General features: G+C 40.0%; 1 protein-coding gene across 9 annotated transcripts in view; it reads left to right on the plus strand.

Annotated features, from left to right (window-relative positions):
* fat1a (FAT atypical cadherin 1a) overlaps positions 1-24,172 on the plus strand; it is a 67,976-nt gene that overhangs the window by 6,634 nt on the left and 37,170 nt on the right. For all 9 annotated transcript variants that reach the window (XR_004570514.1, XM_034231529.1, XM_034231530.1 and 6 more), the window contains exons 3-4: positions 9,069-9,383; positions 20,133-20,194. Coding sequence is in view for 8 of the 9 variants with exons in the window: in XM_034231529.1 (XP_034087420.1) it covers positions 9,069-9,383; positions 20,133-20,194 (377 nt within the window). In the remaining variant the exon portion in view is untranslated. The remainder of the gene's footprint in view (positions 1-9,068; positions 9,384-20,132; positions 20,195-24,172) is intronic.

The raw sequence follows: 24,172 nt of genomic DNA on the forward strand, positions 1-24,172 counted from the left end.
TACGATTCAAGTCTTTTCCTGTTTTACTAGACCCACGTAATTCTAAACCCAGGCCGTTTTGTTTGTTAAGACGAGTATATCCGTTTGTTGCCTGGTCTCATATATGTTGTAGTATTTTTTTGTTTTGTTCCACCACCACAGTATAAATCCCGATTCTTTCTGCGCTTCCTCTTACAGTGGCATACACAATAAAAGTCAGCTGTTGAAAACATTGCACTGGTGATGCGAGGAAACAGTGAGTGAGTAGGTGTATCTAAAAAATCTCAACAAAGGTTGTGTTTTGAACAGGCAAACAACCCACTTGACTGACATTCCCAAACCACACAAGGTTACATTTTAAAGGGGTATCTGTGATGCTGTTCATAGAATGCCATCATGTTCTCATTTACATCAAGTTCAAATCAAGGAAACCCTTAATATGCAAGCTTCTTCCCTAGATATGGTTCCTATTCTGTGGGACAGCTCAGGGAGTCCATGGCAACTGTTTGCCCAGACATTCTCTGTGTTATTAAAAGCTTTATACTCATTGGTTTGGTGCCATCTTAATTTAAACCTACTCTTATCAAGACTCTTTTCTGGGCCCCTTTCCATGCTGTAGACCAACATTACCATTCCTTGTTTTAATCGGAAACATTTCTAATAGTCAGGGGATTTTTGACAGACAGGGACCAAAACGAAACGTGTGCTTATTTTTTAACATTATCCAACCTGCAGATTCAGGAGAAATAAAGCAAGATGGCAATTTTTGTGTTGAATATAAAACAAAGATGAACTTTAAATCATGGTTTATTCAACCAATTTCATTGACTCGGAACACAATTGTACTTTGTTTCTCCACCATTATGAGCAGGGGTGGAAGGATACTAGTGAGGTCTGGCTTTGGTTTTGCTTGTGCCCTTCATGTCAACCATTCATGATTTTAAAGGCCTCCTCTTCAGAAAGGCTTTGCAACTAGCGCTGTTAAACCATCGAGAACTATTTAAAAGCTGTTTGGACCCCTGAACTTGACACGCCCTCAGATGAAACTACGGCTACAGAGTAATCAAAAGAGCTCTCCATATTGTACATGGGCCAATACCAAAGACAGTTGTGAGGGTTTTAGGTTCTTGTGCAGAGCCCAACTATGAATTAAACATAACAAATTGTGATCAGTTGAAATCAAAGAAACTCATACAAACGCTACCAACAGTTGCACTGGTATTAAGGTGAAGACATACCTTCAGCTTTCAGTGCCAGTTGAAACACACTAGCAATAAAACAATTCTTATCATTATGAACATAAGCAAGTCTCCACTCCTCTAATTATAACTGACTCAGCCTTGCACACCTTCAGACACCGGATAACAACCATCAGATAAAATGGCAAGGGTTTTGATTGCCAATGAATCAGTCTTTTTATTTCCCTATGATGGGATGACTAAGGGAAGTGACTATGTTCAAATCTAGTTGCTTAGCCCTTACTGATAAAAGGTCAGGTAGACAATTGCAATAATATGTATAAGTCAAAGGGAAAGGGAAATAATCGATTTCACAAGAGGCCATTTTCAGCCTTTTTTAGAAAACAATTGCACAACTTCATCTAAGGCTGCAGGGTGGAGTAATAGAGGAAACAATCTATTATATCTATCTATAGATATTTAATTTAGGTAAGTACATTCAGGAATATTAGCTAAGTAGATGACTAACTGGATCTAAGATCTAATTACATGTATATATACACTGTTGCCCAAAATGTTTGAATAACAATTTGTTACCTCTTCTCATGACATTATTGTGTCTGAAAATAGGATTAAAACGAGAAATGTGTCTGAAAACAAAACTATTCCAACTTTATGGGCAACATCGATATATAAAGGCAGATATACATTTGATCACCCAATCATTGAGTTAATATCCACAGAAGTAGACCACAGGACAATCCATTTGTGAGTTTCCACTTGAATGTAAAGGGTAACTCAAGGCTTTGTTGCTGTGGAGATGATGGCATGGAGCTAGACAAAGCTTACTTGTGTTCAAAGAGAGTTGTGTCTGAGTTGGAAGGGAAATTATCCAGTGCACAAGGTGACCAAGGCAGAGTGTTCAGTCTAGATGAGACACAGATGCTGATTGTATAATGTATGCATTGCCCTTCAACGGAAGCTTTTTGCAGCCTGTGCTGTAAATGTGTTCTTTGTGAAATCAAATTCAACTGTTTGATGCGTAATGACACTGTCCTATTAGTGTTTTCCATTTCCACAAAATAAATGACTGTCTTTTATTTCTTTTTCCATCGTCCCCCACGTAAAGTAAAAAGATTCTTAAACAAAAAAGGCATTTGCTTGTATTTGTTCATGGTCAAACGTTTGCCATTAAGTACAGTTTGCCAAAGCTAATTTTCCTTTCAGTTCCTATATGTTTGAGATAAAAGTGGGACTGCAAAGTGGCGCATGACTCCAAGTAGTCTTTGCTTGAGTGCTGTTACTGTGGAGACGGGACCAGGAATGTGCAGCGGGACAAAGTTGATTGTAGGTTGCTAAATGAAAAACACACTTTCCCTAGTTAAAAGTGTGTTGTCCTCTCAGTCCATTAAATCTTTTTAAAGAAACGTAAGGCTGATTTGTGCACAGGATGTGCTCCATTGTGTGTTTATTTTTGTCATGCTAAGACTCTTGTCAGTTAGATTTATATATTTCTGTTGATTTACAGTAGGTCTGCAGAGTTTACCCTTTTAGAGAAGTGTCTTACAAAGTGGACCACAGGGAACATTTAGAAAGCTATATTGATGGTATGTACATATGCTTATTTAATATAGTAACATACACAACAGTTTAATTAAACTGTTTGTAGTTATTTAATACTTCAAGCCACTGGTGCTGCACAGAAAAACGGCCACAATCAGCAGTTTATAGCATTGTACTACAAAAAGCAGTGATACATTGAAAACGTGCACATCTTCGTCACAGAGATATAAGAGATAGAGACATGATTTTATCCTTTTGATTCATATCAAGCTACTATCAGCTACTATTTCAAGCATTTAGAGCCAATTTCATGCAATCTGATACCTGATAAGTGTCAGGCCTGACCCTAAATACACTGAGGCGCATTCAAGTGTGTTAACTAAATATTTAAAATCTGTCAATTCATTTCTGAGTTGACTACTACTATAGTTGGAGGAGGGGTCTATTTGGAGACTATGCAATCACAGTATATCATGTATGGTGTTAACCATTTGGCCACCGCAAAACTCCCATGAGAGAAGTACTATGAAACCACATTTAGTTTCCCCAAATGTATGCAGGTTTAAGACTCTGATAGTAACCTTCAGTGATTTTTCTATCTTGCCTATCTTAGTGGTTTCCCCATTTTCTAATTTATAACCCAAACGTGTTTAGTTGTGTTTTTTTGTTTTTAAAACCTTTGTTGCAACTGTTCAAGAGGTATTGATCTTTAGTCATGTTCTACGATGATTGGGTTTGCCTCATGGATGGGAAGCCAACAGGAGATCGTTTCATGGTCTGTGGAGTCGTACCTGGGGCAGTAGCGTGAATCTCTACCTATGTGAAAGGGAAATTGTTTGCTGTCAGCTCAAAGTCTACATCTTTCTTGGGCCAGCTGGGGTTACAATGTACACTGGGAATATAGAGAGAGCTATAGTGTAGAAAGATGTGTTTCTCTCATTGTTAGGCACAAGGAGAGAGCTCTGTGAGGCTAGGCACAATAACTGCTTCTAAATAATACTGTGATATTGAATCAAGAAGTATTGCTCTGGCCTCTTCAAAGGCCTTTGAAAAAACGCTGCTCCCAGTAACAATGGATGCTTTGTATCGTCAGTCCCTAAAAGCTATCTCAACTGGAATGAATAGGCATTCTTTTTAAAATGAGGAAAGGAAAACCTATTCAGAGATGTAGCAAGTTTACCAGTCTCTTTCCCAGGCTCGAAGTCAGTGTACAAATATATGATTTTCAAGTTTTTATCACAAACTCTTTTACATTAAAGCTAAAACAACCTTTGTACTGGCCGTAAATATAAAAAACAAACAGTGTCCTCTATTGTTATGCTGGTAAATTGATGGAGCTGATCTTAAGTACCATGTTCCCTTTAGCCAGAGCTGCCGTCAGCCATTTCTCTGCCAGTACTGACAGTATACCGCGTGCCCAGTGATGCATGAAGTGGAAATGGCTTACTGGCGCAATAGGCCGGGATATTGAAAGAGATAAGATAGACATGGGTTTTGGGTGATACTGTATCCCCAATATGATTATCTCCTAGACCTATCCTAATGTATTATGACCCTTTGATGCCTTTCCAACTAAACAGAGGATTTACTGTAAACCTAGTAATAGCAATATAAATGTACAGTGCATTTATTTATATGTATGAATGCAAGTTTAACTTGAAGAATATGGAAGATTTATTTTAACATACATTTCTGACCATAATCTCTTAAGATAAACATTGAATTCCAATATAAACTTCTGAAAAGCAAAGTTACTGTGTAGATACTACAGATTTGGAAAACTATTTGACAATCTTTAGCTTAGAACTAGTTAATAGTTCAAAACAATTTTGAAACTATGCCGATTCATCAAAACCATTACAAGTCAACTGAAAAGCCCCTGCGATCCAGTCCACACACATTTTTTGGACTATTAACAGTGACTAAAGCTTTTAACTTTGACTAATAACCGGTTCATCATATTGCACAGAAATGATAAAATCAATGCAATAAGTAATGCTTTGAATGTATAACGGCAGAATATAATTTTGCCTTGGACCATACTTCAAATGTTTTGGTTTTAAGCATTCATTCCAACTGGCTTGAAGTCTTTGAAGCAGGGATCTTGGCTACAGATGTCTGGGAACTTTGGGAAGATGTGATATTGAGTTGCTGGGTAACAGAAAGCTTACTTAAGGACTTTTTCTATTACAACAGGCCCTACAACGTGGTAGTGGAATCTGAAGCATTTTGCCAGGGCCGTGGAAAGAGAAGGGGGCTGAAAGCACTGAGAAAGTTTATGTAAGCATGTGAGCGAGAGGCCTGAGAAGGCAGAGGAATGTGGGGTAGGGGTGAGCGGAATTACCGGAGGTAGTTCAAAGCAAGACCCCATTTTTTTAACTGCCGAATGAAAAAGGACAACCTAAAGTATGTTGAACCGGCAGCACCTTATCACAGCATTTTGGGTGAACGATCCTAACTCAGTTTCCAGAGTCAGGGCAGAAGTGACAAAATGAGCTCAAGTGACAATCCTTTTTTTGGTAAAGTTACAATAGTTCATTAACAACATGTACAATATTTAGTACACTTCAACAAATAGTGGCATGAAGTCAATGGTTTCAAACAGCTCTTGAAAAGCAAATGTCCCTCTCTCTAAACTCTGGCTTCATTGTTACTGTGAGTTGTTTTAAAATACGCTCTTTGTGTATCTGTGATTTAAAGACGTCAAATACCTGCTACTCCTGATCATTTGAAATCCTTTGGCTGTCTGAAGGCTTCACCACACTGCCACTGTGCTAAAGTAACTTTGAAGAACAAAGCCAGAGGGAACAGAAAAGAGCAAGAAAAAAAAGCGGAAAGCAAACTGGCAGAGGCTGCTGCACGGCCTGTTTTTCTTTTTTCTGCGGCCTAAGGGCAGGTTTTGCCTTTGCCTAAGTGGGTAGGCTTAGGCTCGGTATATGGGATGGGTGTGGCCACTACATTCTTCAGATTGGTCTTTCATGTGCTTTGTTTTTAACTAGTCAGCCAAAGACTGTGGCAGATATATTTTCATATGCTGTTTACCTTTACACATTTCTGGTGAAGTTGTTTGTTTAGTTTTGTTCTGAGGTAAATATGAACAGAACAATGTGTTCTTCTTTCTGCACGTTTGCATTGACATTTGGTGTGAAAAGGCTGAATTGTAGATAGTAACATTATTCTTGCAGCTGCAGTTGTATTCATTTTGCAAGTTTTTCATCTGCAACATATGCATGTATCTCAGGTATGCTGATAGATACAAGCGGAAGGAATGTGAGCATGACCCTGAAGAAAGTAGAATAAGTCTGATACCCTGGTGTCTGCCAGTCAAACACATGAACACTCAAGCATGGGCATCTTCCTGGCACAGGCTCAGAAGATGCCTCATATTTTCCTGTTTGGCTCTTCTTTTCTCTTTTTTTGTCTGATAAGCATATGTGCATGTGCACTCATGCCAACATGTGCTTTTACTCTAGGCCTTCCTCCTCTCCTCACACCAGCACCTCTAACTGGCTTCACTTTTGTTCCTATCTTTAACTTCCCTACTAATGGCGCGTTTCCACTGCAGCGGGTAGCCCCGTTTAAGCGTCCTTAACCGTCCTCAAGCGGCCAGGCCGGTTTTTGGTGGCGTTTCCATATAGCCTAGTACCGGCCAGCGGGTACTTTTTCCCTCTTTTTCCGGCCTCATAAAATCGTGGTTCCCTCAGACCAGGGCCAGGGCTGAACTAGTGACGTCAACACTCTCGACTGCTGATTGGTCAGAGAGAATCGTCACAAGATTGCGCGCGAGTTCATCCCTAGCGTCGCATATATATTTAGAAGCAAGCTTGCAGCATTTTTATAAACAGCATTTTGTAAACGGAGGAGCTACAAAAATGGCTACTTCTAAGAAAAGCACACCGTGGTCGACCGAGGGGGTGACGACGTTCCTTCATCTCATTGGGGATGATCAAATCCAGCGGGAGCTCGACGGAACAACTCGAAATGTGAACAAAAACAAAGCCGATCGCCCCGCCTACACTGCGTTGCTACCCCAGGTCCTAAACTGTAATGGAAATGCGCCACGGCCTCGGACGGCCAGTGAGGCAGCCCGAGGCCTGAGCGAGGACGCTTAGGGACGCTTAAACGGGGCTACCCCGCTGCAGTGGAAACGCGCCATAAATGTCCACTTTTCTCTCCTGTTGTGTTTCTGCTCAGGAAACCTCACATAAGCATCTGCATCTCTTATTTATATTTAACATTTGCAAATCTCTGCATATGTTTTCTTCCAGTTGGGATCCACTCCCAAGGTGTCATCTTAAATAAGATTATAAATTAGGCAACACTGTGTTATTTTTATCTAAATGTTGACAATCAAACTATTGTTAGTTTTCTAATGCTTGGTTGTGTTTCTCTTTGTGTGTCAGAGAGAAACCATTACTTTGATTATACAGAGTTGTCTAATTTGCATTCTTGATATACTGGCCGTGTTGTTTTTGCCATGGGGCTCTTGGCTTTAGGATACATTGAAAGCGAGCTACCTATTCTCCCCTTGCCTGACTACCCCTCTTATTACAAGCCTCAAGCCAAGTTGAGAGAGCTATAATGATGACTAATGACAAGTTAGAATCCCAGGTTGAAAATAAAGGGACGCTAAAGTGAAGCGGGGCGACAGAATAAATGAGCTGTAGCCCCAAACTCCCCTTCCGTGTTAAAATTGTGAATTTTGTGAGAAGTATTTTGGAGCGTTATCTCTTTTCTAAGAAATGTGTCGTTACCCAAGGCACAAGGTTTGGCTGCTCTCAGTTGCAGTCATTCGCCACAGTTCATCATGTTACAGTGGGTGAACAAAGGCAGCAGCAGAAAGAGAGATTGTCTGTGTAAACAATTTGAACATTAAATATGTCCTTATTAGTATGGCTTTGTGGAAGCGCTCTTATCTGGGCCAGCAGTAAGTGTGTTATACATTCAGACTACAAAATGGACACAACCACACCCGGTAATGATATGGGTGTGCCTATATCGTCATTCACTTTTATTGGTTTTCAGATAATAAAACAATCAAATATAGCGATACATTTCCATTGCTCTCATCAAGGTTATAGAGATATCACAAATAACACAAACATAGCAATGGTTGTTATTTTTAAGGTTGCCATGGATTCCATTGTCTAGAAGATATTTGTGTTTTTATTTTTGCCCTTTCCTGCCTTATATTTTTTGTCGTTGCTGAAATAACGAGACGTTATTAAGCTTAGTAAGTTAAGTTACCCAATTAATATGGTGTTTTTCAGCTGCTATTTCTTCAGTTTTTGCCTCTGAAGGTTTTGTTTTTCTCCCCAATTTATTGTCATCCATTGAGCATAAATCAGTTTACAGTGATTGCAGTGAATAACCAATCAAGGTAACTGCTTCGCATGAGGTTCACGTTGCAACATGTTCCGTGCTTGCATTGAATTAAAAACAGAAATCTTAGTTTATTATTGGACTATTAGTGTTCATGTTCACACATTAATTAACACTCCTCCCAAGTAAATTAACATATAGACAATGTGTGCACCCTCTTCTTTAAACTGAAACTCCCCTATGTCTATTTACACATACACACACACATTCTCTCACACACACACTTATCCCTTTCCTAAAGTTCAAATGTACTTACTGAGCACCTGGTGAGTGCCGTAAGTGGGCTCGGGTGGGGGATTGAAAGCACAAACGCCTCAGAAAGAACATTCACACTTCCTGCCACTTTCAACCATTCAAACATCTGCATGTGTGTTGGCAGAAGTTACATTTACAGCTCAAGCATGTATCGGTGCCCAATAGAAATGCATTGTTCTAACATTAAAATATACCTTGATGTTACAAAATGTGTACCTTTTTTTTTTTTTTTTACTTGGTGCATTGAGACCTATTTGCACCAAAGTTCTTTTTGTATTGTCAGTCAGTCCTATCATTTTATATCCAGCACTTAGTTATTTCAGTTTGCAAGCCTTCCCATCCTCCACTCTTTAACCATTGTCAACTTATACAACTCACAGGCCTCTGAAAGCTCTTTTGTTTGCACAGCTGACAGCTACAGCCCCCACATGGCAGTGAAAAAACATCCCTGCCAGAGAATGTAAACAGGAGAGCACTGATTGGTTGTTGTTGATATACCTCCTTGACATGTTTCAGTCAAGGTGCCTTCAGTCAACATGATCAGGGACAGCTGGAGATCCAGCCTCTGTTCCCTTTATTGCTAGACATTGATCCTAGAGATCACGTATAGTTCAGGCAGTGATGTGACACTCATGGCATGTCTTGCACATACAAATCCTCCCTGACATGACACAAGCTAAAGACTTTGTTTATGTCTTTCTCATCCCCTAGGTATTATCCGAACACAAGAACTGCTGGATCACGAGACAACACCTCACTACTGGCTCACAGTCTATGCGATGGATCGTGGCGTGGTGCCGCTCTCGACCTTTGTTGAGGTGTACGTGGAAGTGCAAGATGTCAACGACAATTCACCGCAAACCTCAGAACCTGTCTACTACCCGTCTGTCATGGAGAACTCCCCTAAAGATGTGTCAATCATCCAGATAAATGCAGTGGATCCAGATGCCAAGGCCAGTGATAAACTCACCTACAGGATCACCAGCGGCAATCCCCAGGGTTTCTTTGCCGTTAACGCCAGGACCGGTAAGATTGCTGTTTCTATGTCACTATAAATGGCTTTTTGGGAGTAGGAAGTCCCTGCTCTGACATATGAGTTTATACTGAATTCTAGGAAAGAAGGCGACCTTAAATATGTCTGCTAGTTTAAAATAAAAACTAAACAACCATAGAAAATCAGCATGCATGTACGCAGGGATTAATTTGTATACTCTAAGTACATTGTATATCCTGCAACACTTTTGCCTGATCCTATGCAAGCCACTGCGTAAGAATTCACAAATCTGGCAAACATGCTATACATAAATAATTGTGCTACATATTAAATTATCCTTTGAGACTACAGGCCAGGTTTTAAGACAAGCAGATGAGCTGCTGTGAGGTTCCTGTTTCTGTTCTTGTGAAAAGGAAGAGCAGTGTGAACACAATATTTTAACCTAGGACAGCAGTGGGTTGAGCCTAGAGGGGATTTTTCCACTCTAAAGTGTTCTCTCATATGGTTCTCTGCAAATGGTGTGATGATTAATATTTCATTGGGATCTTTTAAAGTGGCAGGAGCCGGATATGTTTAGTTGAGTAGCAGAACAAATACTTGTAAAAGTGCAAAGTGAAGCTCCATGTACATTCAGAGCTGCTCTGTAGATTACAGATGTATTTGTGTTATGCTTGACTCCGTTGAGAAATGTGGTCTACATGTGCATATAAACCGAGTCAGAGCCATTACTTAGCCTTTACTTATGCGTCACTCTCGCTAAAAGAAAAAAATACTTAATTAATGTGCACTTGTTTCACTTCATCTCAGTGTGTGAGTCTTATCTGCGTTTTGCCGTCATTTACTGTTGTGCTCGTTACTCTCTCATTCGATCTCTGTTTTATACCGAGTGCAGGGTTTTGCACACACAAAGGGCTTTGCGACTCAAAAGACGGCATTCAAACACTGCGCTCCACTCACTTGTTGCTCTCGCTACCAATACCTGCAGTGACTTAAGAGTAGAAGAGCTCAGTGCAAGGAAAGTCCCTAGCTGCTAGGCTAATTTTATGCAGGGTAAAATGCCATAAGCTTAACCCCTCCCCCAACAATCAACTAGGGAAAAACACTAATCTTTGGGGTTATAACAAATATTAAATAAACCAAGGACATCAGTAAGTGTACAAATAACTTTCGTTTTGACTAACATAGTTCACAGTAGCAAAATAAGAAGGTATGCATGTCTCTGAATGTTTTACTCTTACTGAATTAGTTTGTCTTTCTTACCTAACTTACACACAGGTTAGTGCTCATGAAACTGAAATGAGTAACGGTCAGTGAAGCAGTTGCTCTGTTTCGTCCTCCGTGACGTGTGTGGTCCTGTTTCCCAAGGTTGTCACATCAACAAACTGGAGGTATTTTTGTTGGAAGTGGCAATGTCAATTTTCCAACCAAATAAGGATTTATCATGTTGCATGCCTCCCCAAAAAGCCCCACAGTAATTCTAGGCACCCCCCAATGGACAGGAAATGAAAGAGAAAAGATAAAGAAAAGAGGAAAACTTAGGTATGCCGATACATAGGGGTTGGTGTTTCGTCTGAATGCATGACAAGATCAGCTTTCATATGCTGATAAGAACTCTGGGGGGCGTAAAATGAAAGTGCTAGGAAATTGAATATTTATCTTCCAACAAAGCAGTCATACACAGCACTGTTATAAGAAAGTAGGCAGACCTTGAGCTGTGAAGAAAATATCTTTGCAATCATGTTTCCTCCATATATATTCTGTCTTTTTTGCCTTTCTATGGACTAGAAACCTGTGATATTATGGGACCATAACTGGAAAGGAATGTTTACTCGGAAGCAGCTGATGTTAACTTTGACCTCTTTTCCCACTGTAGAGGATGAATTCAATGTCTTCATCCAGGCCCACTGTGCATTGTTTTGCGATTTTGGTAAATGCCCACGGTAAACTTAAAGTAGACAACTTATTAGGCAGTTGAACATCTGGCCCCATAACTGGAGTCATTATTTCCCACTCATAGGATTACCGTTTTAATAAAGCTTATGGTCAAGTCCATGGTGGGCAGAACCTTTTTACAATAACATTTTTTTGTATTTTTGCAATTTTTTTAAAGTGTCAGAAGACCTCTGAAAAAACTGGTGTTATGTAGGACACTGAGGCATAAGGATAAGAACCATTCATGCATATCAAAGCATGTTAAAACTTTTATCAGTGGGACACCAGAGCCCCCTGCTTCAGGTTCAACAAAGAGTGGTTTTAACAAAGAACACTTCATTAAATCACTGCTCTGTTCCTTGGTATTCTTTTCTTTGTTTTTGAAGATTTGCAGCAGAGAATGGAGTTAGACATGTGGGTGGGAGAGAAAACAAGAGAAAAGAAGGAGCCGAGTGTAGCTGCCTACTAGAGAAGACAGTGATTTATGCCGAGTGCCAGTTACAACGACAGGTACACGTTTAACTAGCCAATGTTTTTAGTTTAGAACTGGATAGTCTTGAGGAACCATTACAAATTATATTTTATTTTCCTTAACTGTGGTGTTAAAGGAAATGAAAATAGGCTTGATATCTCTCCACATTATCAACTCAATGTGGCGTTCTCACCGCATATTACAGGTTTTTGAAAAATGTTTAAATTTACAACGTGTAAGTCTCTGTAATTAAATGTTCTAAAATTGCATTGGAAGCATAGGCCCTTGGCATATCTACAAAGCTTTACCAAGGGGTGGGAAAAAAGGAAAATACGTTAAGGCCTATGTTTTGTGTGTGGGTTTGAGAATGTGCATGTGTTCCAGGCTAACTAGCTAGCCTTCTATCGTAGGCTACAGCCTTGTGTAGCTTTCCAAGCAGCCTCTCTAGCTTCAAACACATGAAGGCATTCGCTTGACGCCTTGGGTGGCGTTGGTTGCCCTTCTTTCCGCACAGAGCCACATTGGCACAGTAAACCACAGGATGAAAGGCCTACTTTATTTCTGCCAAGTAAACAAGTCCTGCTGTTTTGGCTGTTCTCTGACTTTAGTTTGTCATCAAAGTGCAAGGCCAGCTCTTCTCTCTAGCAGACACTATTACAATCCCAACGTCTGAGAGCTTAGAATTTAGCAGTATGATATAGCACTGCTTTTTGAAGGGATTAGATCCAAGGGAAAGAAAAATAGGCAGAGCGGTGTGGGGTGGAAATTATGCCAGCCAGCTGGATATGCATTTGAATAATACTGTTAGGATCTGATAGTGTAAAAGATAAACCATTGCCTAGTTGTCTGATGGCACAGATCTAATCCCACCCACTGACATTACCACAGTTGTTTTAATGTCCAAAGCCTTGATTTGGGCAGCTGAGGAGAATTATTTTCCCTGGATACGGACTCCTAGGCGTGTTGTCAACGGGTCACAACAGGATATGGGCTGTGTGAGACATACAGATGGTATAATCGTGTGTTTGCTCTATGCAGAATGTGTAAATGTAATCAAATGTTGTTTATTACTTGAGTGCAAATTAGAATGAGAATGGTTTCTCCATGCATACAGAAGTCAAGACAGCCAGTCTACTAGCTGCTAAGTTGTATTTCCTATATAAAGAAGTAGTCAAGCTCTGAACTAGTTCATGTGAGGTTGTTGACTTTAGTTGCCCACCTTTTCTGTGGAAGAGTGAGCAGTGTTCATTACCTGGTGAATCACTCTTTCTCTTGCTATGACTTACTGGACTTTGAGCAGAGCCCTTGTGCCCGAACACGCATGTGTTAGGAAAGGGCAACCAAGCAGAATATTGTAATCAGAACACACACAGGAAGTTTCTCAAATCTAAGATAAGGAGAGAAAGCTGGAGCAAAGATCACTAAGATAACAATCTTATCTTGCTGAATGCTCATTATTCTACTTCCTGTTTCACCTTTTCTCCATTTCTATGTTTGGTATTAGTACTTTCTAAAGCTTCACTAATTATTCAAGGGTTGTTCATTGACTTTTAAGAATCAAAAATCATTAGTCAGTGCTGACTTGACACACGAGATGTGTGCTTAGAGTAATTTAAGCTTGTTGCAAACTCCTCCCTATAATGATGGCGCCTATCTGTATTCGTCAGCAGACAATGATGTCATAGAGGACAAGAGCGTGCCTCAATTGGATATGGCTGTCTCTACCTGATAGTGTTTTCCCCTTAATTGCAGCCTTCATTCCAGTGGTTAAACCCAAATGAAGAAAGATACACCTAGGTGATTTCTTACAGTCGTATTGAACCATTCTGGCCCATTCTTTATCTTTGCCTGCAGCCTGCAATTCATTGTCACCAGTTGAAAAGGAGCGCCGTGGGTAATGCTTTGGCAAGGTTGGATACCTTCGACAGGTTTTATGTGTAATTGTTATCCCCGGGGTTGAATGAAAAGGGAAAACAGCCAGTGGGACTGCAGCTGCAAATCATCCACTTTGTATGGTGCTCATCTCAACTTTCAGTAATGCTTTCTATGTTTCAGGGTGAAAACACACACACTGGGGTTATCAGTGCTTTACCAAAGCCCCAACAGCTATCAGGGGAAGTGAGATAGGAAATGGATACTTCCAACAACTTCCTGATGTTTCCGGTGATTTAGGGGCCAACCAATTGTTACAGCTCTCAAGAGCTATTGTAAAAATAAAACATTCCTGATTGTCCTAATACTTCAAAGAGTAGTCATGGTGGCTAAGGTGGCTTACATTAAGTTTAACCCCAATATTTTTAAAGCATATCCAATGGTGCAACATGTCATCTTTAAAAATGTTTTGCTATGTATTACCCTTAAAAAAAAAAAGTAAGAAGTAAAAGTTAACATTTACTAACTTCTCAACCTTTATAAGAACACCACCCACAAACTATGGTGTACTCAGACATTATGTGAATGGTAACCACCCTCATGACTGAAAAATAAATAAAAGACAGGAGCTTACTCAGTAGGCTGGTTTTTTGTCTAAAACGAGAAGCCTAGTAACTATGACACCCTTTTGTGCTTTTTGCTCAGATATGGTGGCATCTCTAAAAAGGTTTTCTGATTGATTGATTTGATTGTGTTTTGAAAGGCAGTTGGGGGTTTGATGATACGGTCAAGACAGTGTATTGGCAAATGTCTGGAGAGAAGTACTGCCAACCCTGTCACTGTTATGTGGATGTCAAGAGGGGTAAACCAAAGTTTACAGAATAAACATTATGATTTCACCACACAGTAAAATGACTGTGTGAAGTGTTTGAGTTTGAAGGTTTCATATCTGCTCAAAGGTTAATGTAGACGTTTAGAGAAACGTCTCTGTTAAAAGTCAGAGGTCACTCTTGTTGGGGCACATCAAATGTCCTCACCTACTCAAGTGCACCATACAGACAAGCACTTTACATGTGGAAGGTGTATAAATTGCCTTGAACAAATGAACAGTTCAAAGCTACAGAGTTGAAAAACACTGTTTATGCCAACATGTATTTTACTGCATTTTTATTTTTCTGTTCTTGCCATTTTGGCCCAATTCATATGATATGTGATACCTTGTAAAAAGACTGGGTCACACCATAAGTTGGCACAGAAAATGTCATCTTTGCATCCTGTTAAAATATTTGGTCAAGACATTTGGTGACTACTTGCAAGTCTAGTTAGTGAACTGCTGTAGCTGACAAGCTAAAATGCTAACGAGTAGGGGAAACATTCTGGTGTTATTCAGTGACAATAGCTTCCCAAGCTTTCCTTACAATGTGGTTTAGTCCCCCAAGGCATTTTGTTCATTAGGTTTGTTCTTCATTTCATTCATAAGTGTGCTATTGAAAAGGGAAGTTTTTAGAGCTAACGAGCATGCTTACTGTCTGTTAGCAAGACTCTGTCTTGGAAGGTAAGTCCACACGGTTTACTCAAACAATGTATTTGTACCATTGATTGTTTTCAAACTATTCTAGTGGAATGTTTTCATCTTACAATGCTGGTGTCATTTTTTTCAAGGGGTGTTAGGCCTAAGGACTTCATCAATGTTAGATCTCAAGGTGTATGATCGAAAGAGGGGAATGTCATTTAACAAAATGTGTAAACTATGTATCAAAACTGAACTAGCTGCCTGCAATAACAGCATGGGTACATTTCTCCAATGCAGTCTCTTACTGTTAATATCTTGTATGCCTGGTCTTTAATGCCACCCAGTGTGTACATTTCATTTTTACAGTTACAAATTGACAAAGGTCAAATATTCCAGTAAGCACCATGGGACCCTTGCTTCTGCAATCCTTCCAAGTATCCCATCCATTTACACAACTCCCCATAACATTTCACTTTCACCAGCACTTGGGAACCCGAATCCCCCAAAGCCCCAAGTCTTCCATGACGTGCTTGCCTTTTTAGATTACAAATAAGCCTTGCAGCTGTGAGGTGCTGAGGTATCTCAATCCTAATGCAAACAATGCTCATCTGCTAAATCCCTTTAACTCCTTTTCACAAAGACTATATGAATTTATTTATGTGTTTGTATAAGATTATATTGCCTCTCTTTGTTGCATTTGTCAAATTCTTTGTGCTTCCAGATGACAGAACAGGACATTAGTTGGACCACACTGGCTGTTTTAAATGGCATGCCAAGCATTGCTTTCCTTTTCAATAAAAGAGAACAGTAGCTCTTATTTAGCAGCATTTTGGACACTCGGTTAAAAGGATAACAGCTCCTAATTTAATGACCAATCCCTTCTGAAACTCCCACAGTCCTTTGGATGTACGTCTCTCACAGCTTTCATCTGAGAGTATAGATGGCATCACAAGCAGTGAAATCAGATACATTTCACAGCGTTTTTTTAGGCTCCAGTGGCAGATACTTAACTCATAATAAAGTGGCGAATATTGATATAACTGTCTGGAGTAGAAGAGTGGGTTTCACGATACGAAAGGTTGCATGCTGTGTTCATTATTTCCAACACCCGTGAGAAATAACAAGAATTGTAATAATGAATTTTCACAGAATAGTGTCAGTTCATCATCAACATTACTAAATATCTCAAGGACTTAAACATGGTCCAGCCTCTGCAGACACACAGCACATTCCCAATTGTCTGGAGTTACTGCTGAATGTTTGTCACATAAATATGTGTGTCACTCCAAAGACTTAATCACAGCAGCAATGCCCGGGTATGAACCTGCCCAACAATGTCCTGGACTCCTTAACTCCTCCCAAGCCTCCATTTTGGAGCAGTGGTTGTAGCTCTCAAGGACATGGTTGAGACTGCCACTGCTGCCTTTGCTGTTGTTTTTCTCCCCCTTTCAAAACAGCATGGCTATAATTACTGTCGGCCCACGCCTGAGGATGGCTCGTGTGTGTGTGTGTGTGTGTGTGTGTGTGTGTGTGTGTGTGTGTGTGTGTGTGTGTGTGTGTGTGTGTGTGTGTGTGTGTGTGTGTGTTTACAAAGGCTGTGGGATGGAAGTTCAGACTTCTCTGTTGAGCTCTGGCTTACCAAGCAATAATTTCATAGTTCCTAAACGTTTAGGTAGAGATATACGAGTGCACCTTTGTCGGCTAAAACACTAGCTCCAGCATAGTCCTACATAAAAGGACCATTCCTTGTCGTTTTTTTATGACGGTTGCGGGAAGAGTTTAAATAGATTTAGAATTCTGAAAGTTAAGATTTCTTTGAAACAAGATGTTTTCCAAAGTGAGATCCGTGCTCAGATATCAGAGTGGGCGGCGTGTCTCGTGGTCAGAGATCTTTGAGCGAGCTGGCAGCAAGTCAGACAAATATGGCATCGAAGCAAACAAAAGCAGTTTAGGCCACAACACAACATGTTTTAAAATAGTTTTGCTCATCCACAGTGGATGCAACATATATTCTGGCACTTCATAGTGTACTCCCAGACATCTCTACATCTTGAGGAGGAAGCTGGTTTCATGCTCAATCAGAATTCTAAAATATTTTAAAAACATGGGCGAAAGCAGTCACATTTAGCCTGTGCTTTAAAACTATTTTACCAAGAGACCATGCCCCAGAGCGGCTGAACTGATTATTGTAGAGATGAACAGTAAATTAATGAAGTGATCAGAAAAATAATCTGCAGTAGCTTTGATTAAAGGAGACAAATACAAATCAATACTGAGTTGCAGTGTCTCCTATTTGAAGATAAGCTGCATACCTTTTTTTAATGTGATAGTTTTCTGAATAAATGTCTTACTTGGTTTTATATATCAAATTATTATAGATAAAACAATCTGTTAGATAATTAGTGACTTATTAGTCAATAATACAAATCAATGATCATTAGTTGCAGCCTTGCGTTACCCGGTATTCCTCGGGATTGACAGGAGGAAACCTGGCAGATATTCCCTACATGACAGCTTGTCTGTTGTCTGATGTTAGAGGTGTATAAAGAAAATACAGTTTGGCAGAAAATGTTGCCGTCCTGCTATGTAACATTTGTCACCTCGCTGTTGCCAAAGGCACAACTGTATCTGGAAGGAGTATATTAATACTGCCTTGCCTTTTGTATTCTCACCGCAGTAAACTAAGGACTAAATTACTTTTCACTTCCTGTTAAGCTTTACTTTCTTTCTTGCACTTGCACTCTCGCCAAATTCCCTATCCCTTTTTTCAAATAGAGGTAGCAGTGCTAATTGGTGTGTCAGTTGGAGAACAATATACACTTTAAGGATTTTATGAACAATTTATTAAAAAGCATGCATACTTAAAAACAAAAGGCATCCAGTGATGTGCTACCTGTGTCATTTACTCCACTTGTGGTGTTCCCGCTGTTGCAGCCTCAAGATGTAAATTGTGTTTTTGAAATGAAACTTCTTTTGCAATGCAGGACTAAAACCAAACGTACTATTTCCTCCAGTGCAGGCTTTGGACGAATGCCAGTCGTTTTCTGATACCATTGGTTTTTGCCAATGCTATGTTTGTTTCAGTGCTGTGATTCTATACTGAACATATGCTGTTTACATGACAAGCACGGTTTCTGTTATGATACCTAGAAAATAAAATTCAAAATAAATCCGAGACCTAGAGTCAGTGTGGTTAATGCTGTCGTCTGTATTCTGCTCTATAATACATGTACAAAGAGAGGAGTTACCTAACAGAGCACACAGGGGAGCTTGGAAACATTCTCATCCACCAGCTCCAGCCTTGCTAAAGCACATGAATAATTAGTCAGCGTGGTCTGTTTTGATGTGGCACAGTAGAACTATTAGCTTTGATGGTAATAATATACAGCTCGCGTAACTCATGCTGATCCAAGCATCATGCAACGCTGCAAAGAGTTATTCCTGCAGGTCCTATACATTTATTAAAAACATTTTCACTAAACAAGGAGGGGTCTGTTACAGTGTTTAGAAAGACACCGTTTTTCTTTGTCTTGTCCATGGGTGCTTTTATAATTACTTGTAAAATCAACAACATTTAAGTTTGGAGCCCATCAACATGTAGCTCTAGGTAGCATAAGCAGAGAAAGATGCAGCGACAGGAAGTGTTTGGGGTTCCCTTTTTTTCCAACTAAATATCAGTATACCTTTATCTTTGCAGCACTCTGTGAAGATGAAATTAAGCCTAAGAAGGAGAGGATAAAAAAGGGGGAGAAAAGTGCCTCGCTGGTGTGCCTCAATTGCAGTGCTGAGGGAGGGTTATTTCAGGAGCTGTAAGTTGTGGCCTGCTATTCTCGTTGCAGGCATATGTGCCATTGATGGGTTTGGGTTTCGGAAATCCTTTGCTTTATGCTAATCATGCGCAGTGTGGCAAGCAGACAGCTCTGGTGCGGTTGAAGTTGGCATGTCTACTCTACACTCTGCAACGCTGCAATTACATTGGTAGTGAGAACAGAACGCTGAATATAACGTATCCATGTAGCAGTATCTTTATCCGCTTCTTTTCTTTCTTAGTTTGTGTATAGGTTTGAATAGTCAGCAACTTAAGCTTCTTTTATTTTCACTTTAGTCACATCCTGGCAGAACCAAGTCTCCTCTGTGTGATCGGTGTCATACAACATAAATCCCTCTACTTGAAATGAACGATAAAGCTCAAAAAGAACCTTGAAACTCTTCAACTAGCAGCAGGATGTTTTCTGAACTTCCCTTTTTCTTTTTCAAAGAGTGCTCAGGACTGGGGGGGGGGTGTCTGTCTGTCTGACTATTTATTCAGCTTGTGGAGGATTTAAAAGCACTGTATCAAGGCTAGGCTGCTGTTTGGACACTATTTGCAGGCCTTTGTGATATTTCACAGTTGTACGGCAGTGTGGTGGGCTGTCTGGAGACTGGTTTGACCAAAGAAAGGAAAGACATACAGGGGCCTGCTCCAGATGCAAACTCTTGACTCATGGCCGACTGATGAGATAACCAGCAGGGTTCAGATGATGTCACCCAACAGTGACTAGGGATTGGAGTTTTAAAAATCCAATACTGTTTTACTGTCAAGGTGTTTTCTCTTTCAAGTGTCCTTTTGACTCTGACCAACTCCACCTACAGTTAGTCCACCACATAGTCTACTGAAACCGAATGTTTGATGTCGATGTCATTATTTGATAGTTCAAAAATCCATATTATCAACAAACAATAAACCATTTTTTTTCCTTAATGCCTTTCTGGCAAAGTTCCATAGTATTTAGTTTATTGGGAATTGTGGCCAAGAGTTGTTTAACTTGGTATAAACCATTGCTTGCTGATCATTTCTACGCAACCTGTAACACCATTTTTGAGTTTGAATGGTATGACTACTTTATCATTTAAAATAGAGAGCGAGTTAAAGTGATTCACATGTTTTTATTTTGTATGTAATTCGTTCTTTATATCCTTATAATAAATATAATGTATTCTTGTCTCCAACAGGTCTGGTTACAACTACTTCAAGGAAACTGGACAGGGAGCAGCAAGTTGAGCACATTCTTGAGGTAAGCACTTTATTTTGTAAATGTCTCAACTCTAAAGGAAAGAAATATGGATCTGTCAGCCTCTTTCATATATGTAAAAGAAAATGTAGAAACACGATAATCAGCAACACAAAAAAGAGAAGATCGGTCGATGAGGTTTGGCATTTCCAGACAGCTGTGGTTGAGTGCCATATGTTGCCAACAATAACAGTCTTAATGCGAGACATGTCCTTTTGGAATCATTTACCTAGTAATTTCCGGAAGGGGTAGATGTGGGAGGCGTGGGGGAGATCCTGGTGACTGCTCCTTTGTTCTTTCCCACTCTTCCGTTCGGTGGATGAAGCAAGTCGGGACAGGAAACTGTTGTCAAACCAACGGGCCAATGTCTAAACTTGTGGGTTTTAATTGAGCGGGGCTCTGTCCTCTCCTGGTGCTTCACTCCCTCTTTCGCACCACAGACCCAAGATTGATAATAAGCATTTGAATTGTATTTCCAGGGCTAACAGAGAACAGATTGAACACCTTTGAATTATTGTTAGAAGTTAAACATTTCAGTGATCACTGGCTGATGATTCATCTGGTGCCAGAGCAGCGTTGTATTTCATACTCTGAATGTACATCGCACTGCACTAATTGCATTACGGTACTAGGGCTGCACGATTTAGGGAAAAAATCTAATTGCGATTTTTCTGACAAATATTGCGATTGCGATCGAATTGCGATATTTGTTTTTAAGCGACCCAATGGAAGTTTATTGTAAAATGCGGCCATAACTCCGGCTAGGAAGGTCGTATCAACGTGCTCCCGTCTCTAGCACCCCCGCAGCCCGAGCTACGAGTGAAAAAACTAAACTTACATGAAACTTCGGTTCGGTTGCTTTAAAGTCAAGCTTCAGTTTAAGATTCACCCTTTAATAGAAACACGTGATGGAGCATTACTAACCTGACCCAGATGGTTTGTTTCACCAAACCATCTAAAGCTCCATTGGAAGCCATTTGGAAAGGGCAGGCACTTTCAGAAGCACTTGGCAGGTGATTGGATCAATCTGTCTATCACCTTCTATCATGGGCTACTTCTGATTGATTAACAATGGCTGGTACATGTGGAGCACAGCACTTCTGATTGGTGTGGATGATTGACACACAAGAAAAAAAAAAATTGTAAAAAGAAAAAAATTGTAAAAAAAAAAAAAAAGTTAAAAAAATCGCAGGCTTTGCGATTTGATAATCGCATCATTTAAAATCGCGATTTCGATTTAAAATCGATTAATCGTTCAGCCCTATACGGTACTGAGAAAAGTATAGGGATTAACGTAGGGAATAACAAAAGACTGTGTTACTATAGGGAAATATTGTGCTGATAAATGTATTAAAAAGGTTGGTAAAAAAATAAAATTACAAATATTTTTTTTTAAATCTCTACCTGAATATGTGAAGACTACTGGATAAAAGTTCAGAAAGAATCTTCCCATGCAAAGTTCCTCCATCTAGTGGTTTGCTCTAGAGACGTACAATTGCTACTTCCATGTGGTTGAAAGCTGTTGAATTGCTAGGTTGGAATTGGTGTCTGATTCAAAGTCGTTAATAAGAAAAAGGAGCTAATTCCCCCCTTAGCTAAGCTGAGGTGAACATTTAGTTAATTATTCACATTTGACAAAATGCCTCCAGACATACATTTATTAACCACATAAAACACTCATCTCAACTCTGGTGGAATGCAACGCAAAATTCATCACGCCTGTTCTCAATGTCGTTATATTCTTACTTTTTTCATAATGTTGTTAACTAAAGCTTACAGTGATATCAGATCAAGTTATTTCAGTGCACAAAGACATTCCAATTTTCAAAAAAACTACTTTTAAAAGCTTTTTCTTGAAAATTCCTACTTTGTATGAAATGGGGGGATAATTAAAGCAAGTAACTTTTGACCTGAATTGGTAGAAAGTGGCTGAGTGAACACAGCCTGGAAAGAGCTGCGTATCCATGGCAACTTCAGAAGTTTGTGCGTGTTGGTCACTGGTTATTGGGAATCCAGCAGGAAGCTCTTTATTGGGCCAGACATTCATGGAGCAGCAAAGGGCCCTAAAGCCTACAATTTGCCCTCTGCGCACACACACACACACACCTTAGTGTATCCTCAGGGCAGCTCATTGAGGCATAATCATGACTCAGAAGAATATATATGTGTGTGCACATGCCTTTGTCTGTGCTGGCAGAACAAATCAAATTGATGCCCTAACTAGTGTTGAAGTTTTTGTACGAGCTTGTTGTAGGAGAAGAAACGAAACATGTGGGGCCATGTGGAACATGTGGAGCAATTAGGGTGGGGGCTGTGTCAGCATTGTTTGCACCAAATGCCAAAAGGAGGTGGAGAGAGCACAGGGGGGGCCTGCAGCTTAATGATGAGAAGCATGGGGGTTGGTAGTCGTCGTGTGCCTGTGTGTGAAAGAGAGAAAGAGAGCTAAAGGCAGAAAGGCAGTGGGGGAATTCTAGAAAAGGCGAAGCTGCTCCTGAAGGTCTGAGTGTGGGCTCTGGCGGCAGGATGAGAGGCGTCCCGGGGGGGGGGGGGGGGGGTTGGGTAAATAGCTAAGCGGGACATGCCAGGACATGCTTAGGATTCAAACATAGAACTGTGAGAGAAGAGATTATAATGGAAAAGCAGAGGTGAATGGGCTGCTCACATCTGTTGTCTGGAACCTATCCCATTATGCAGTTAACAAGATGCAGTGGACCTGGAAAATAGCCTCCTCGACCAAGACATTTGATCCTAGTCTATTTTTCTGGTTATGTTGACTAATGGAGTCTTTTGATTGGTTATGTTGTCTAACCGACACTCCAAAACACAAACATACCGGCAATGTGGAGCCAAAGAGACAACACTCAATGGACGTAAACAACATTCTATTTGAAGTATTCTTGTTAGGGTTTCCATTGCATCTGGGTAACTATAACTAAACACTAAAACAGAAAAAAACGTTGTATTCAAACTTATCACTCAGAGGAGTTGCTCTTAAGGTTTTATGTGTCCTTTAAAAACAATCATGCAGTAGGACACATTCTCAAATTTGGAAGGATTGAAACAATGAGATTCATAAAAAAATATTCTCAAACTAGTATAGCAGTAATTAAAGCATTAGTGTCTCTTCTTAAATTCCCGTTTGATTATAACTGTAAAAGTTAGCTGTGGAACTTAAGCTTTACTTGTTTTCCTCCACACGTTATGGTCAAGCACAATACACATTTCTATGATAAACAACTTCAAACAACCTTCTTAGTTTGTCCTGATTTCCAGGTTATTTTAATTAAGATGAAGTGCATTCAAACTAAATGATTTGCATATGGTCGGTTAGATGAAACTAGAAGTTTTGCAATATATAATCAGAACATTATGGAGCAGCTCCGTGCATTTCCCTTCACAGCAGTGTTATACTGATGCAATGAGACACGGTCCCTCTGGTGTAACTCCTTCTGTCTTTTTGTTTAGTTTGCCTAATTATCAAACAAAGGCTTTTGATTAAAATGTTCCAAAGAGAGATGCGTGGTGATGAATAGTGTTCATGCACGCAGTTACACACTTAGCAGTTTGATGAGGTACTGCTGGGACATTTCATTTTAATACTTAATAGGCTCCCATCCATAAAATCTTGAAAAAAGCCTTAAAGGTATTTTATTTAATCAGGGATTTGAAGCACTCTACCTTCACAAATAAAGCTCATGTGATAGTAGGCACTGGTTCGTTACACAGCACACGATGGGCACCAACACACCAGCGAGGTTTCTTGTCATCCCATTTAATAAGTTCTGATCGTGTGTATAGCACGGACAGCTGCACACACTGCGAGAAAAACAAAAACACATTACTTTGGTAATTGAAACGATAGCACCAAATGGGTTGTGCTAGCCCTGGACGGTTTTTAGTCAAGCACTTAGCAGATGGCTCCAAAATGACTGTGACATTTGTTCTGCCCTTCTACAGTATTTTGCCGCTTGAAGCGCAAAA

The sequence above is a fragment of the Gymnodraco acuticeps genome, unplaced genomic scaffold (assembly GCF_902827175.1).
Source record: "Gymnodraco acuticeps unplaced genomic scaffold, fGymAcu1.1, whole genome shotgun sequence".
Classification (NCBI taxonomy): domain Eukaryota; kingdom Metazoa; phylum Chordata; class Actinopteri; order Perciformes; family Bathydraconidae; genus Gymnodraco; species Gymnodraco acuticeps.